The 17447-nt window shown below is 36.7% G+C and overlaps 1 protein-coding gene across 1 annotated transcript in view; it reads right to left on the bottom strand.

The window, feature by feature from the left end:
- LOC128663469 (histone H2A.V) overlaps nucleotides 1-17147 on the bottom strand; it is a 34021-nt gene extending 16874 nt beyond the window's left edge. Inside the window, exons 1-3 of the mRNA XM_053717813.1 lie at nucleotides 16923-17147; nucleotides 5649-5726; nucleotides 5434-5547 (exon numbers count right to left, since the gene is read on the bottom strand). Of these exons, the coding sequence (XP_053573788.1) occupies nucleotides 5434-5547; nucleotides 5649-5726; nucleotides 16923-16925 (195 nt within the window). The 5' untranslated portion in view covers nucleotides 16926-17147. The remainder of the gene's footprint in view (nucleotides 1-5433; nucleotides 5548-5648; nucleotides 5727-16922) is intronic.
- Nucleotides 17148-17447: the final 300 nt, after the last annotated feature.

Below are 17447 nucleotides of genomic sequence, written 5' to 3' on the forward strand. Positions count from 1 at the left end.
CCAGTGTAGGCTGTTCTTTATTTTAGCTTCCCAGAGATCCTTGAAAGGAGGAACCTGCCCCATGGAGGGCAAGACCGGAACCCTTTTTTGTATCCGTGAGATATGATGTCCAGAACCCAAGGCTCCTGAACAGACTGAGCCTAAACTTAATGAAACAGAGATAATCTGCCTCTACTTGACCTGAGCCCAGGTCAGGGGCCAACCCTTCATCTTCCCTGGGGTCAATTTCTTGGGCTGTTTGTTCTTCAACGGGTTTGGCTTCCAGATACTCCTGGGCGTTTCAGACTGCTGTGAAAGTACTCCTGTCTTGTTCTGGTGAAAGGAGAGACAATGTCCCATAGGACATCTCTTGGTTCTACATTTCTTATCCTGAGGTAGAATGGCCCCCTTATCACCAGTGAAAGTAGAAATGATGGAATCCAGGCCCAGCCCAAAAAAGGATTTTCCCTTAAAGGCCAAGGATAGTAATCTAGACTTTGAAACCATGTTCCGCTGACCAAGACTTCAGCCAGAGAGTCGTCCTGACTTACCCAGCGAACCCAGAGTTCTTGGCATTGAGACGGATGATTTGGATAATGGCGTCACAAATTAAGGAACTGACCCTTTTAAGGGGACTGAATACAGATATTTGACATCCTTCAAAAGGGGATTCTACTGAAATTAGTTAAGATAAGGCATCACACCAAAAGGTGGCAACCCCTGCCACCACCAAAATACCTACGGCAGGTTGAAAGAGTAAGCCTCCCTGAAGGAAGAAGTTACTGAGATAGCCCTCTAACTTCTTATACATAAGATCCTTAAAGGATGTGCTATCTTCCATAGGGATAGTAGCACGTTTAGCCCGAGTGGAAATGGCACCGTCTACCTTTGAGTCCACAACTCAAAACCACTTTCCTGTACAGGAAACATTTTCTTAAAAGTTGAAGGGTACACAAAGTTTTTCCCCACTCCTTGGATATACTGTCCATCACCAATAAAAAGGTACTGGTAACACTTTAGGGGTCATCAACTTGAGTTTAAATACACTGTTCAATTTATGTACCGGTTTTTACTCTGAGAGTTTTAGACACATCCTTTAAGGAACAGTCAACACAAAAGTTGTTTTAAAAATATATATATATATATATATATAAAAGTTTCCAGAGATCATTATTTACAAATGTTTTGTAATATATTGCGTTTATTACAAAAGCACAGTAAGTGCTTTTACTTGCAAACTGGTGAGGAGTTAATCTCACTGGAATAAAAGGAACAGAATGTAGCAAAAAAGAGACACTGCAAGAAGGTACGTTACACTTGCTGCAGTGAGTAAAGCGTTTTAAGTCATACAATGACAGGAGTTGCGTGTAAGGGTGTGAGGTGCAGATGCCGTAAGAAGGACCAAAGCCGATTACAACAGCCGGTGTTCTGTCAGATATCAAATAATTTGCGCCAAGAAAAAAATAAAAATAAAGGGTGGAGCGAGGTTTAGAGAAATATGATCTTAACAGAGTTACTCACAAACAGGTTAAAAAGAAAATGTATTGTCTGCCGAGTGTGTGCTGCTAACATGCAACTTTCATGGTCCTATGAATGGTAGCTGCGTCTAGTATTTGTGTCTCGTTCCCCTTCAGTACAATAAGCACATTGCGCATGCGCTAAAGCAGGTTACGAGGACGATAGAAAATAACAGGGATCACAAGAAGATGATAATGATGTCACTGATGACAAAATTGGGGAGGGGCCAGACAGACATTTTCAAATGGCAGCGGCGCGAACAGTAAGTACTTTTACTTGCAAACGCAATGTTACAAAACTGGGCTACATTGGTAAATAATGATATATATATATATATATATATATAAAAAAAAACTTAAAACGATTTTTGGTTTGACTGTCCCTTTAAGTAAATATCTTAAAGTGAATGTCCTCAGAGTCCCTCGCTGGCTCTCTAGATGAGTTAGAAATGCGTTTGAGGGACGGGGCCGCAGAGAACTGCAGGTGTCGAAATAGGGATAACGGTTTGAGGTTCTACTACTGGCATATCAGGGCAAACAGAACTGCGAGCCCGCAGAACATCCATGATTACCCCAGTTGTCTGGATACCAGGACCCCCTGAATGAGACTGTAGAATAAAAGGCATGAGCTACACAACTGAGCAGGATGACATACTGTGTTTAACCTGCAAAGCATACATTTATCAGCCTCAAATAAAGGGGTAGGGCAAATACCCTCCTGGCTTAGTTCAGAAATTGAGTCATCCATAATGACCACAGAGCAGTCAAAAAAGGGAGGTTATATTAAATTTCAAAGATAATGCTTCGTTTGAGATGCCTCACCACCTCTGTGAGAAGTGCTACTTTCCCACGCTGCCACTCCGGCTGAAGACCGTAGTGTTACACAAGGTGCACAGTGAGAAAGAGGCAGGGACGGGAATGGCGACAAAAAAGCCTGCAACATAAGTGCAGCTTCCTTTAGTCCTCCGGGAATTCCCACTACCGCCAGAGTTATATCTTCTAATGTTGCAGATATCTAGTGTGCGCCGCCCTATCTGTGGAGCGGGTCAATAGCCTTTGCTCCCTCGAGAGCTTGCAACACTTCCACTGCCGTTGAATAACACTACTGGGGTATAGCACACATTGGTAGCAGCGCAAACCGAGTCAGAACCGCAGGTCAAGTCAGAGGACCCTGTGCCACTTCTAAGGTGTTTCGTTACACACCCACATGCCAAAGTGTTGCCGACAACCTCCACCTGAGGTCTCAGTCAGCCATATGTCCCCAAGATAATTATGTACCCGTTTTTCCTGTAAAATGTCCACTGCGTCCTACATTTAGACAAGTCAGAGGGGGAGAAGGGAGAAATGGGACTTACCCAGTTGTTAGATTAAATCTTCATCCAGACTAATATAAAAGAAAAATAAGTGTAACCAACACTGTTTGCCTAGAAAGGGAGGATAGCTCAGACACACTGGAAAGATGACATCCAGAAGCTAAAAAAAAAAACAAAAAAAAAAACACATCAAACTCTACCAAGAGGATTACATGGATTTTAACATCTCCCGTAGCCTCTCTTGTAGGAAACTATCCATTGAGGACAATAAAATCAGAATCTTCAGCAGAGCACCTCTCTCTGCCTACGAGTCAAGGGACTACTGGGAGGGTATGGGAAGTGTGAGGGATATTTAATGCTTTGATTGGGGAGTCTTTGCCTCCTCCTGGTGGCCAGGTGAAGTTTTTACTATAGGTTATGATGGATTTCGTGGACTCTCAATGCCATTAGAAACAGCCCTTGCTCTAATAAAACAAAAGCATTTTATTTTTATGCTAATAGAATGTCTATTTACTCTCATATATATATATATATATATATAACCACAAAGAGTATTTTATTTAGCAGTCACTAAATTATACGTATTGTATCAGGGAAGATTAGAATACCTGGGGATACAACCTCTACACAGATTATAAAATATGTGGCGGCTGTTTAATATTGGCATCTAAATTACAAAAGCATTTTAAGGGCCATTATATCAAAATGACCTACTCTAACATTAGTAATGCTGTATGTGTTTAACTGTGGTCATTAAGTGTTTAACAAGCGCAGCTACGCGCCAACAGCGACGAAGCTGTGGTAGAACAGCATGCATCCCTTCTAAAGGCCTGCAAATATTGGCAAGACCTGTACACGCATGTACACATCTGAATGACCACTGACGTACTGGAGAACCCTAACGATGTTGGTTATGCAAAGCTGGGGGATGGGTAGTCAAGGAGTTGTTTTTTTATTGTTTAAAAAGATAGCCAAGTAGACTACCCCTTTAAAACTGCAATGGCTTTTTAATTAGTAAAATGGACTTTGCATTCAGTATAACAGCTGATAAGACTTAATTGTATTCAATTGGCTGGACAAGATCTCCCAACCCCCACTGGGATGATGATTTTTGCTGATGCCTTTTATTTCTATTGCGAGTACTGCAGTATTATTTTTTTTTTGTTATGGTAATAGTTTCAACAGTTAAACACTGTTATTTTAAAATGACAATAATAAAAATGTAAATTAGTGATTTTTAAACTATTAAAAGGGACACTGAATCCAAATTTTTTCTTTCGTGATTCAGATAGAGCATGCAATTTTAAGCAACTTACTAATTTACTCCTATTATCAAATTTTCTTCACTCTTGATATCGTTATTTGAAAAGCAAGAACGTAAGTTTAGATGCTGTCCCATTTTTGGTGAACAACCTGGGTTGTTCTTGCGGATTGGTGCATAAATTCATACAGCAATAAACAAGTGCTGTCCAGAGTGCTGAACCAAACTGGCTGGCTCCTTAGCTTAGATGATGTCTTTTTCAAATAAAGATAGCAAGAGAATGAAGAAAATTTGATAATAGGAGTAAATTAGAAAGTTGCTTAAAATTGCATGCTCTATCTGAATCACGAAAGAAAAAAATTTGGGTTCAGTGTCCCTTTAAGTACACCCAGCAGCAGTGTTCTCCCCATGACTTTAAATGGGTGCACCAACCGGCTGATTTTTCTGACCACCCAGCTGAAACGTAAGCAAATATTAAGCTATAATTAGCACATTTTCAATATTTTATTGCACAAGTTATCATTAAATACATTTGTTAATATATGCATTTAGATTTGTGCTTTGGATAGCAGAAAATGTTTAAAATATTAGAAAAAGTATTACACTGCCCCCACACAGCTATTTCATAATGCCACCCGGCTGGCAAATATTTCTGTGGAGAACACTGCAGCAGGAAAAATGGATCAATGGGAACATATAAAAAGAGAACATTTTAAAGTATAACGCCCCTTGAAATCAGTATTTTGGATACACAGGGTTAACAACATACACATCATATAGCCAAAGTGTATTGCAAGTTAAAGGGACAGTCTAGTCAAAATCAAAACTTTCATGATTTGGATAGGGCATCCAATCTTAAAACAAACTTTCAAATTTAGTCTTATAAAATTTCTTTTTTTCTCTCTTGGTATTTTTTGTATCATATGCTAATGCCTAAGCCCTTCAAAGCTGCATCTTATCTCAGTGCATTTTGACAGTTTTTCACAGCTGGACAACACTAGTTCATGTGAGCCATATAGATAACATTGTGCTTATTCCGTGGAGTTATTTATGAGTCAGCATTGAATGGCTAAAATGCAAGTCTGTCAAAATAACATACATACAGCTCTCTTTTTATGTAATTTAGCTCTGAAAATGTAAGATTTTCTAGTCTTCAAAACCTAAAAATACACTCTGCTGACATCTTAAGGCTAACCTTGCAACATATATTTCCCCAATTGGCTTTTGCTGATAACTACAAAACAAATGTATTTTATACTAATATGACCATGGTTAGCATCGTTGTCTGCAGACAAAAGCCCAGACTGTGCCCTCTAAGTAAAGTAAAAGGTGGGTGGACTTTGGTTATTGACACAATCTCTACCTCCGCTGTAAGATATTCCAAAATGGCAGCACTGTAAACGGCAGCTGTAGCACCAACTCGGCCGTGGCTTGTCGTGCGAGTCTTCAAGTGTCTGTGGATACGGCCCACTGGAAACTGAAAGATAGACGGAAAAAAAAAAAAAGTATTTTATTTTTGCAATTAAAAATTGTTACACTATAACAAAATTAGCAAACTATAAATTGGCTGATGTTTACCTGTAGTCCTGCTCTTTGTGAGCGAGATACTGCTTTGGCCTTAGCCTTCCCACTGTCTTTGCCAGCCTTTCCCCCAGCCTGTTTAAAAACCAACAATAAGTAATCAGAATTCCAAGCATAAAGACTGTTAAAAACACTAAAAGCTGCTTTATATTCCTAGAGATTTTTGATTTTTTTTTAACTTATTGCCATTACCCAATTCTACATATAACAATTCCTTAAATAACAGCACAGATCCAACCCTCCAATTACAGGAGGATCAGCCAATCAACTGCAAAGGGGCCTGCAGCAAGAATTGAGTATTTAATTGTTCCATATCCATTGCAGTTCTAGCAATACATTATTTTAGGTGCCCTATGTCAATGACTGCCTCTATGCTCAAGATCTTACAACCATATGTGGCAATGGATTGGTTATCCAGAGTAAATGGGAGTAATATTGGGGATAACGATATTAAAGTAAAGGTTATATTCCTTTTTTAGTTTAGAAATTGTGTAGTTATAGTGACACTGTAGAACATTTTATTTTGCCCCTACTTTCTGTAATAAGTCGGGAAAGTGTGCTTTGCCCCCCCCCCCCAATTCTCATTAGAAGCCTAACCCTGATAGATGTGCAATCCATGGCCTACCAAGACCCACAAGCTCTTGAAAATGTTTTGATTCCACATTTGTATTAACTTGAGAAATCTAGGTAGTAGATTTCTACTCCCTAGATTACTTTGAGTTGTTAATTTGTTACTGGCTTCCCAATACTGTTTGACCTTGAACACAGGTTTTCAGTCCCTAACTTACATTGCTCAGAGTAGGAATATCCAATATCTGGTCCTTGAAGACTTCAGACAGGCCAGAATTTCAAGATATGATTCAGTTACTCAGCCACATGCAGAAGAATAATTAAAATCCTCGTCTATAACCCTTGAGGACAGAATTTGGACAGAGATGGCACAGTGTACACGAGTACCCTAGTGAAAGATTAAGAAATTAATTGCTCCCCTGCAACACGACAGGATCATCTTGCAGCATGGAGTTATTGTTCCAAATCCAAATTTTTAAAGGACCACTCAGTGCAGTAGAATTGCAAAATTAACAAGTACATAATACAAATATAATGCAATAACACCTAGTCTGAATTTCAAATAAGCAGATTTTATTTCTGATAAATTTATTTTGTTCTCCCATTTTCTGGCCCCCTGTATCATGTGAGACATCAGCCAATCACAGACAAGTATAACCTGGGAGCTTGTGCACATGCTCAGTAGGATATTGTCCCCCAGAAAGTGTGCATATAAAAAAAGACTGCAAAATGTGATAAAACGGAAGTAAAATTGGAAAGAGTCTTAAAATTGCATGCTCTTTTTGAATCATAAAAGTTTATTTTGACTCGAGTGTCCCCTTTAATCAGGTAATTAATTTATAACTATATAGTAGTCGAAGCAAATTCAAAAAATCATCTAAACTTTAACAGAACATATTCACATGCTATAGTTATGCAAGATTGGGGGGAGCTGTCCATCAAAATTTATTATGTAAAGTAATTATATTCACTTTAGGGTTTCATTCATTGTAAAGAACTGAGCAAGTCTAGCTTTATTTTGGGAATGTTTTCTGGTCAAAGTTGAAAACTTTAACAAGTTTTAAAGGCATTTTTCCTATTATGAAAGAGAACCAATGTTTGTTTATTTTAGAAGCAAACTACATCTGCACACTACTGAAACTGCAGTTTGCATACCAATAGACAAACACTATCAATAGCTGTCATTGCTAATAACAGAGCAAGAGGTAACCAGTGGTAATATAGCAATTAGACTTAAAAAGGTACACTCAAGACCAAATAAAACTTAACGATTCAGAAAGTGCAGCAGTTTTAAGACACTTTCCAAATTTACTCCTATTAAAGGGACACTGAACCCAATTTTTTTCTTTTGTGATTCAGATAGAGCATGCAATTTTAAGCAACTTTCTAATTTAGTCCTATTAACAATTTTTCTTCGTTCTCTTGCTATCTTTATTTGAAAAAGGCATCTAAGCTTTTTTTTTATTCAGAGTCTGGACAGCACTTTATTGGTGGATGAATATATCCACCAATCAGCAAGGACAACCCAGGTTGTTCACCAAAAATGGGCCGGCATCTAAACTTACATTCTTGCATTACAAATAAAGATACCAAGAGAATGAAGGAAATTTGATAATAGGAATAAATTAGAAAGTTGCTTAAAATTTCATGCTCTATCTGAATCACGAAAGATAAAATTTGAGTTCAGTGTCCCTTTAGGTTTTGCACACAATCCGGATGGAGCTTGAGGGCCCGTGTTTCTGGAGAGCCTGCAGGCTCGCTCGAAACAGCAGTTATGAAGCAACGATCTAAAGACCGCTGCTCCATAACCCTGTCCGCCTGCTCTGCGCAGGCGGACAGACATCGCCAGAATTCAACCCGATCGAGTATGATCGGGTTGATTGACACCCCCTGCTGGCAACCAATTGGCCGTGAGTCTGCAGGGGCGGCGTTGCACCAGCAGCTCACAAGAGCTGATGGTGCAATGCTGAATACGGAGAGCATATTGCTCTCCGCATTCAGCGATGTCTGTCGGACAGACATTTGATAAATAGGCCTCTTAGTCTGAACTGCAAATGAGTAATTGATTTTCTTTTCTTATAGATCTCACAGTTATGTCTATTTCCACTACCCCATATCATGTGACAGCCATCAGCCAGTTACAAATGTATATGTATACGCTGAATTCTTGCACATGCTCAGAAGCTGGTGACTCAAAAATAGTAAAAAAAACCTGCACATTTTGTTAATGGAAGTAAATTGGAAAGTTGTTTAAAATTCTGACTTGTGACCCTTTAGCAAAAATATTTGCAATATGTATTTAACTATTTAAATGGTTTGACCTTTTATTTCTGTGTTCCCCTACATTTGTGCAGTGTCCTTTACTTCCAGTCACAGCCTTAGGAGGAGGGAGTCTCTGCAGGACGGCTTATCTTTGTCTAATGTCAAAACTTCAAGGATGGTTATATTAAATGGACATTATAAACTAGATTTTTATTTGCATAAATGTTTTGTAGATGATCCATTTATATAGCCCCTCTGGCTGTGTTTTTGTAAAAATGTATAGTTTTGCTTAGAATTGTGCTGATTTTCAGACTCCTAACCAAGCCCCAAAGTTTTAGATGTATATCATTAGATGAATAATGGGTCTTTCATATGCAGGGGAGAGCTTTGCTCTCAGCCCCTTTCAGTGGGTATCCCAGGCTTATCTCATTAACTGTGCTAAATTGGGAGCTTCTACATTTTTAAAAGGTTTAACACTGGATTTTTATATCATTAACTGTGCATTTTATTATTAATAGTAGTGTCTATTACATGCAGTTAAATGAAAATTGTTGCAAATTGCCCCTTTAAGTGAATAGACTAGATAACAGGGAGTCAGACTTGCTCATTCCTAGATCAATCAGAATGTAAACCAAGTTTCAAAGATGTCAGCTCTCATTTTTTTTTAAAAACACAAAAATCGGTTTGGTTTTTTTAGGTTTACTTTGATTTAACATTTGTTTTACAGAATGAGCACCGTTTAATATCCCTTTAAGGGATTGATAAGAGCCTACATTAAACACTTTTTTTTTTAATGCAAAACCATATAAGGTTAGTCTGAGGCAATATGAGGTATCAAATTATAAGCCAAAAGTAGCTCTTTTAATGGATCCCCCCCCCCCCCCCCCCACAAAATTAATAAAATAGAAAAATAGTAGGGTTGCACTGATACCGGGTTTTTTTTTATGACTGAGTACAAGAACCGATACTTTTTTTCAAATATTCGCCAATACCAATTACTGATACTTGCCCAAATACATACTAAATGATTTAAGATAGCTTCTTTATTAGTTATGAAGAACTGTAACTCAAAAGACATTATGAAATAAGGGTTATTTGTTTGTTGTCACAAAGTTGTAAAAACTCTAAGAAATTTGACAGAACATATTTATAAAATGAAAATATTACAATAAAATATATTAATAACCATTTAATCATGGGGAACAACAATACTATGGGCTAAATTACATTTGACTGGTAAGCTTTACCAATGCTCTCATTACATGCCCAACTCCATTAACGTGCCACAAGATGGCGTATGGGTAAGATCTAAGTACAAGTACTCATGCAAATACTCTGTATTGGCACCAATACTAGTATCGGTACAACCATAAAAAAAAAAAAATTAGAGCTCCACAAATGATTACTATGAAAATGGCAGAAATGTATCCGATTTTTTCCTGTGATCTACTCATGTTCTATTAGAAAACAAAAACATAACAGGTCACCATAGCTATGCAGATTGCACACACACTTACCCAGTGCAATGGATACTTGTATCTTTTGAAATTCTAAATACTAGTTTGAATTATATGATTAGCTTAATGCTTTTTCCCCCCCAAATACAGCAGGTCTATTCAAAATTTGGACAACTTTCCAATTTTTTTTGTAATTTTCTTGCTCTTGATTTTCTTTTTTCCAACATACCTAGACAGGCTTAGCAGCACTACTACGAGAAAGGTGCAGATTGGTGGCTGCACATATATGCCTCCTATAAATAGCTCAATTGCTAGCACCCAGTAAGTGACGTTGATCCTCCAACAAAGGATACCAGGGAAAGAAGCAAATCTGATAGAGCAAATTGGAAAGTTATTTCAAAATGTATGTTCTATCTGAATTATGAAAGAAAAATGTAGTTTTTTTTTTAATATATAAATTGTGAGTAAATTATGTATCCGATATTTCTTATTTTTCCATTGTTTACAGCATGATTGATGCAGTGTATTTTGTACAATTGTTTTAACGAACGGTGTGAGATTTTGATTGGAAATATATGGGTTAAAAGCTGTAGCATTTGCTGATGTCATCTATGACTAAGCGCCGAGGGAAGGTGACAAGTAAGATGTTTGGTGGATATTCCCTCCTTGTGTACTTTTTACATTATCAAAGTATTTTTGTTTTCAAGGATTGATAATTACAGAAGTGCTTTTAAATTATCTTGGCAAATGAAGCCCGCCGTAAAATCCAGCACCCTGCTACAATGTATAATAGTTGGTGCACTCATCCTGGGTAAGGTGAACGATGACAGCAGATCAGTAGCAACAGATCTATGCAATACAATAATCGTATTTGCAAAATGCTTTTGCCCTATCAAATAACCATAACAAAGTGCTAAGTAAAGTTACAAATTATTTATCCTCAAATGTAAAATTAACCGTATTTATAGCAGTATCCAATAAGTAACAATCAAAACTAAAGGAACACTAAAGTCAAAATTAAATTTTCATGATTCAGATAGAGCAGGCAGTTAAACGTTGTCAATGTATTTTTATTAACAAATTGTGCATATTTCATATGCACATATTGAGGCAGCAGCTATTACTGAGCATGTGCAAGATTTTTCAGTGTATTTGTAGGAGTCTGTGATTGGCTAATAGCTGTGACGAGATACAGAGGGATGACAGCACATTTTGAAGTTTGTCAGAAGAGAGTTTACCGTTTGTTTAAAATGAAGTGCTATTGTGTTATATTTTGATTATGCAAATCCACTGTATTTAACAGTCATTTAACCATCTCAAGGAATATAAGTCTCATTTGGAATGCCTAATTTAGATATAATTGGATTCCGACTCGCTGTTTTGCCTTATGACATATTTGCAGCATGTGTAATGTAAAATAACACAAAAGTATTGCAATTACAATTTTTTATCTTGCAATGAATTAGAATACGTACATGCTTTACAAATAGGCTTGTTTTTTTTAATGGCTAATAACCTCCACAACTTGCTGCTTTGTTTAAAAGGAACATTGTACACTAACATCCTCCCCCGTTAATGTGTTCCAAATGGTCAATTTTACCTGATTGAGTGTTTTTATTACTAAATTGTTTTTGCAAACAGCTCATTTACCTTTATTTTGTTATCTGAAAGTTGTTTTTGCTTGTAGAAACCACAATTTACGCTGAAAATATGATCAAATGTATTCTCTTTGAAAATCCATATACATAAGACAATAGCACTGATTAACCTCCCAATGAGAAGGTAGAAGAAAATTAGCATTTCAATAGCTGTTTAGACATGGAAAGCATTAAGAGATCTGGTTTACCCACAGCCCAGTTTAATGTGCATGTCCTTGAGAACCACAACATGGTTTTAATGAGCAAAATCTTATTTAAAATATAAAAACAAACCTGAATTAATAATTTCCCATACATTTAATCCTCTGCAGTAGCTAGAACAAGTGATTTGGCACACATTAAGAAGACACAAATTTTATAGTAAAGTGTCCCTTTAAAAAAAGAGACAATCAACCCTTGATACTTAAAGGGACACTGAACCCAATTTTTGTCTCTCGATTCAGAGAGCATGCAATTTTAAGCAACTTTCTAATTTACTCCTATTATCAAATTTTCTTCATTCTCTTGATAACTTTATTTGAAAAGCAAGAATGTAAGTTTAGATGTTGGCCCATTGCTGATTAGTGGATTAATTTAACTAACCAATCAGCAAGTGCTGTCCATGGTTCAGAACCAACAAATAGATTAAATGCCTACTTTTTCAAATAAAGATAGCAATAAAACGAAGAAAAATTAATATGAGTAAATTAGAAAGTTGCTTAAAATGAAATGCTCTATCTGAATCACAAAATAAAAAATTTGGGTTCAGTGTCCCTTTAAGTATACAAAACTTGCGACTTGTGTTAAGATAGTGTGAAACAATGCAAAGTTATCTATCCTATGCACACAATTGTAGGGCTTCAGCAGATTCTGCAGCACTGAAATAACTATGTTTTACCCTTGCAATAGTTTAAGCACCAGCAATGCACTACTGGGACCTTGCCTACTACTGTGGCCAAGTACACATCTCTCTAATTAGATATCCCAACAGATATGTTTAGCTAGATCTTAGCTCCTACACAGCAATGCACCAACTCATTTACATGGCGTTCTGGGCACGCAATATTAAAATTCTCTAACAGAGATAAACAAACCCAGGAGCCACTGGATCCTAGAAATTTACACATGGCTTGTGTGTGCGTATATATATATGTCAGAGCTGGCGTAAGATGCTCCTATAGAAGAGCCAAGACTTTGGCTAATGCATTATCTCCTTCATCCTTGCCTGAATTGAACAGACCGACGAGTGCTTGGTTAACCCATAAGGGTCTGTTCAAATGCAGACAGAAATGTCGGGTATGTGAGTACATTTTGGCATCTAACATTTTTAAATCTGAAGTTACGGGTGAAACTTTTCCCATCACTAGTTGCCTGAAATGTACCTCAACTTATGTTGTATATGTACTGACCTGCATTTCCTGTCACCTACAGTATGTAGGTTTAACAACAAATGAAGTAAAGGTACGCATTCGCAACCATTTGTCCACAATTCAAGCAGGAGAAGCTAGTACACCTCTGGTGAAACACTTTTCACGATGCCACAATAAGGACATTAAAAGTCTTAGATGGCAGGCTATTGAAAGAGTATGTTGTCCACCTAGAGGAGGTGATCGTGATCGGTTACTACAAAAGAGAGAGATGTATTGGATCTTTAGACTTCAGACCCGAGTACCTTCGGGTCTGAACTCTGAATATGATCTAATTAATTTCTGGAAATAATCATGTGGTCCTCTCATCTCCCTCTCTTGTATTGGCCTGACGTATAGGAATATTATAAATTACAAGAGTAATATTTACACTAAATACTAATATTAATATACAATAATATAGTAAGCCTACCATTTAGGATGAGTCTATAACTCTAACTTTTCCCACTAGAACCATTGCAATTTTAGAATAACTAATATCTTAGATAAAATATTCTCAAAACATATTTGTAAACATTTATAAAACATTCATAAAATCTCCTCAGTTGTCTTTGTAATTCAGAAACCACTTATTCTTAACTCTTTGTATAAATCTGCATCTAGTTAGAATGGCTTTAAGTTATTCTTATAAGCCAAATTTGTGTGATATGTTTCACCAAAATTATGTGGTTACGAATCCCCATTGTGTAATAATGGGCATCATAAATATACCTCATGTTAAATGTGAACACTGGGTTAATAATTCCCATCCTTCTATTTTTCCAGGTAATCTGGTGTAAACTATAATAATGAATTACTCGCTTTGCATTTAATCAGGGTTTAAAATTAAATTTCTTTAGCAGTTTGCAAAAGTAAAAACAAACCCATATAATGAAATGAAATATAAATATAAAGATATTTCCTCTCTAAGTGTTCACAGTTCACATGGGGTTAAGTATTTATTCCAGCTTAAACTTGCCAATTAAATTTTAACCAATTGGATTTTCCCAGCCACCTTAAATAGGTGAGCAGGGATTTTACCTGTAGCTATGATTACGCCGTAAGCGGCGAAACATGTCAGCAGCAGTTTTTTCACAAGTTTTGTTGGAGTTGTGAGACATGCCGATTTCTGATCATGTATTCATGGATTTTTATTTTTAAACTGAAATAAATCGAGTTTTGGATCTGCAAAAAGTCTCTGCAATTTGTTTCTTATTGCTATATATATATATATATATATATATATATACACACATATACACACACACGTGGCCCTCAGTTTACAACGGTTCAATTTGCACCGTTTCAGAATAACAACCTTTTTATCAGTCATGTGACTGCTATTGAAAAGCATTGAGAAGCAGTGCATTGATTAAAATAGCCAGTAGGTGGAACTGTCCGCTTGTATTGCAGCAAAGATATGCAAGCCAAGCAAGCTGAAATTAATCAGTTTAACCAGACCTGAGCTATCAAGCAGCTTGCAAAGGAACAAGATCTTTCTGTCTATAAATCAGTCCAGATTGGAATGCATAGAAATAACTGTTTGCAGAAAAATGCAAGTAAAGTCTGTGTTGTGTAATTATTTTTTTTATTTTACAATGCTGTTTAGCATTTAAAGTCTTCATTCCAAAGCTTTAAAAATGTATTAGGTGTTACTTATGCCAATTTTGAGAGGGGCCTGGAACCTAACTCCCTCACTTCCCATTGACTTACATTATAAACTGGGTTTCAATTTACAACGGTTTCGATTTACAACCATACCTTCTGGAACCTAACCCCGGCGTAAACTGAGGGCTAGCTAGAGATTATATATATATATATATATATATATATATATATATATATATATATATATATATATATACACACACCTACACACACATACATATAAACACATACACATTCCACTGTCCTAAATATTGTTACTGGTTCTTATTTTTTAAACCGATACGTTTCCATCTTGCACGTCCTTCTCCATTTAGGTTGGTTCATTATTTTATATTGATAGTAATCCAAATAAAGTAATCCGATATATTAGTCATTTTAGTTTTTCCTAGGACTGTTAATTGTATACTGAAATAAGGACAGGTTATAGCTTAGTTGACTCTGCTTAAATTTTTCAGCACATATTTTGAAATGTTCTTAAATTAAGAAAAGTTAAAGTGAAATTTATTTAAAGAACCGCTAAATACAGTAGAATTGCATAATAAAAAAGCCAATGCAATCACAAGCTGAATTTCACAAAAGCAGATTTTTTTTCTATTAAATTTATTTTTTTCTCCCATTTGACAGCCACCTGTACAATGTGACAGACATAAGCCAATCACAGTCTAGTGTACATATACCCTGTTAGCTTGTGCATATGCTCAGTAGGAGCTGGTGCCTCCAAAAAAAAAGTGCAAAATTTGAAAAAAAACTCATAAAATTGTGTGCTCTCTCTTAATCATGAAAGTTTAATTTTGACTTGTGCCCCTTTAAGTAAAGTTTAAGTGTTATTTAATATGTTACATTTAGCATGTACTTGTGAAAATGCAGCCCTAGTTCATTAGGAGCATTAAAAATGATAAAAAAAAAAATTACAAGTAAAATTCTCTAAAGAAAACTATTTTTTTACACCAGAATATTCCTTTAAGGGTGGCTGTGTTAAGTAATATAGACAAGTATATGTTTATTTTAAAAGGAAACAAATGACAAATTTGAATGCTACAGTGTCCCATATAGGAAATGGTAAGATGGGTGTGCAGTTTACCTAAAAATAGTATGGAATAGCATAAGTGGCTATCTTGGAATTTAGCAGCATTCCATACTGAGATTAAATAGTAACAGGAAAACAGTTTGTGTCCCATTTTTATTAAAATAGGTCCATAAAACTACCATCAGGCTATATATATATATATATATATATATATATATATATATATATATATATATATATAATATAAAAAAAAAAAGTTAGGTCATATGATTTTTTTTTTTAAACTGGACTGTCACTTGTCAAAGGATCTCGGGTTCTTGGTAATAACAGACTAACAAAATGCTGACATATGAAACACAGCACGTTAGATTGCTACAAAGCTTACCAAAAACTGATACCTAATGTGTAACAATTGGTGCATGATAAAATTGAAGTCATCTTGATGCTCATGTTGGATTATAGAAGTGGTCCAGTTTTCCAAAACCAGTCTGAACTGTGACTTGATTTGGATAACATACAACGTTTTGATTAGAACGTTACTAGATCGTATTCCTAGAATTTAAATCTAATTGTAAACTGGATTCGCAAAGCAAAACTTAATTTCAATATAGAATATAAGATGCGTTTCCCGTTATTTTACTCAATATCTCCTAATCACCTACATCGAGTAGCTGTGCGATTCCTCTGTAGTCATTAGCAGGACGTGAGTACACCAGGTACAAAAGTACCCCCACCAGATATTTCAAAAGCACTTCATTGTCCAAAGAGTGCACCACGGAGGTGGCGCTAGTTGGTAACCCCAATTACAAGGGCAGCACAGGTCTACTGTACATCAGACTTCCTCCGTCCGATAACTGACAAAAATGGTCAGAGGGTCCAGTAATTTATTAAACTCACAAGTCAAACAAGGTGCATTAATCAAACAAGAATGGTTGAAACCATCTGCCAGTCGTCTGCACCCCTAAAGCAGTTACCCACACATCAGCATCCCTTTACTCTGGGATATCATGTACAAAATATAAAGCAGACAGTCTACCATCTCATTGTAGCACGATAATAAAATGTACGACTCAGACTCCAACGTAAAACTATATGTTTTTATTTATGGGTTGCATATGACAGGAGAACGTTATTATTCCCGCCTTTTCTGAACCTAGTATATTGTCGGACGATTATTTACCCCCTTGCCTGAGGGTGGGAGGTAGTATTCGAGGAAGGATAGAGTAATCGATCCAGATACATACCATGTTCCGGAGCTACGAGAGTCGCCGTGAGAATTTCCGGGTGAAGTTACCGTATATCTCTACCCAGATCTGCCTCCGGTACCGCTCGCTACCAACCTCGCACGCACAATAACCCCCCCCTGCCCGTCAGGCCCGAGCGACAGGACGTACTACAACCAATCGCAATGTGTTTTCCTGGTTTGAAAGTGTTGCAGAACCAATCATATGTGTTTTTCTTCTTGATGTGTCTCTCTTTGACCAGCCTCTTGACTTAACGGCTGTTTCCCTCCCAAGGCCCCTCAGCTTTCTTTTGCACACGGCCCGCAAACTAGAGGGTAGGATTACAAAACGTCAGCGAGACAAAGTAGCCTATCACTATCGACAGTGAATAATGATTGGCATTTCTACTAACCAGTCTCCTTACGGGGTATGATAGACAGGTGACGGGCAGAACATCTAGCTAATAGGATGAATGGGTTGTAAAAGGGGATGTGTTCATCATTTCCCGCCCTCGTTGTCTTGTTTGCTTTAGAAAAAAAGGCAAAA

Source organism: Bombina bombina, chromosome 6 (assembly GCF_027579735.1).
Source record: "Bombina bombina isolate aBomBom1 chromosome 6, aBomBom1.pri, whole genome shotgun sequence".
Classification (NCBI taxonomy): domain Eukaryota; kingdom Metazoa; phylum Chordata; class Amphibia; order Anura; family Bombinatoridae; genus Bombina; species Bombina bombina.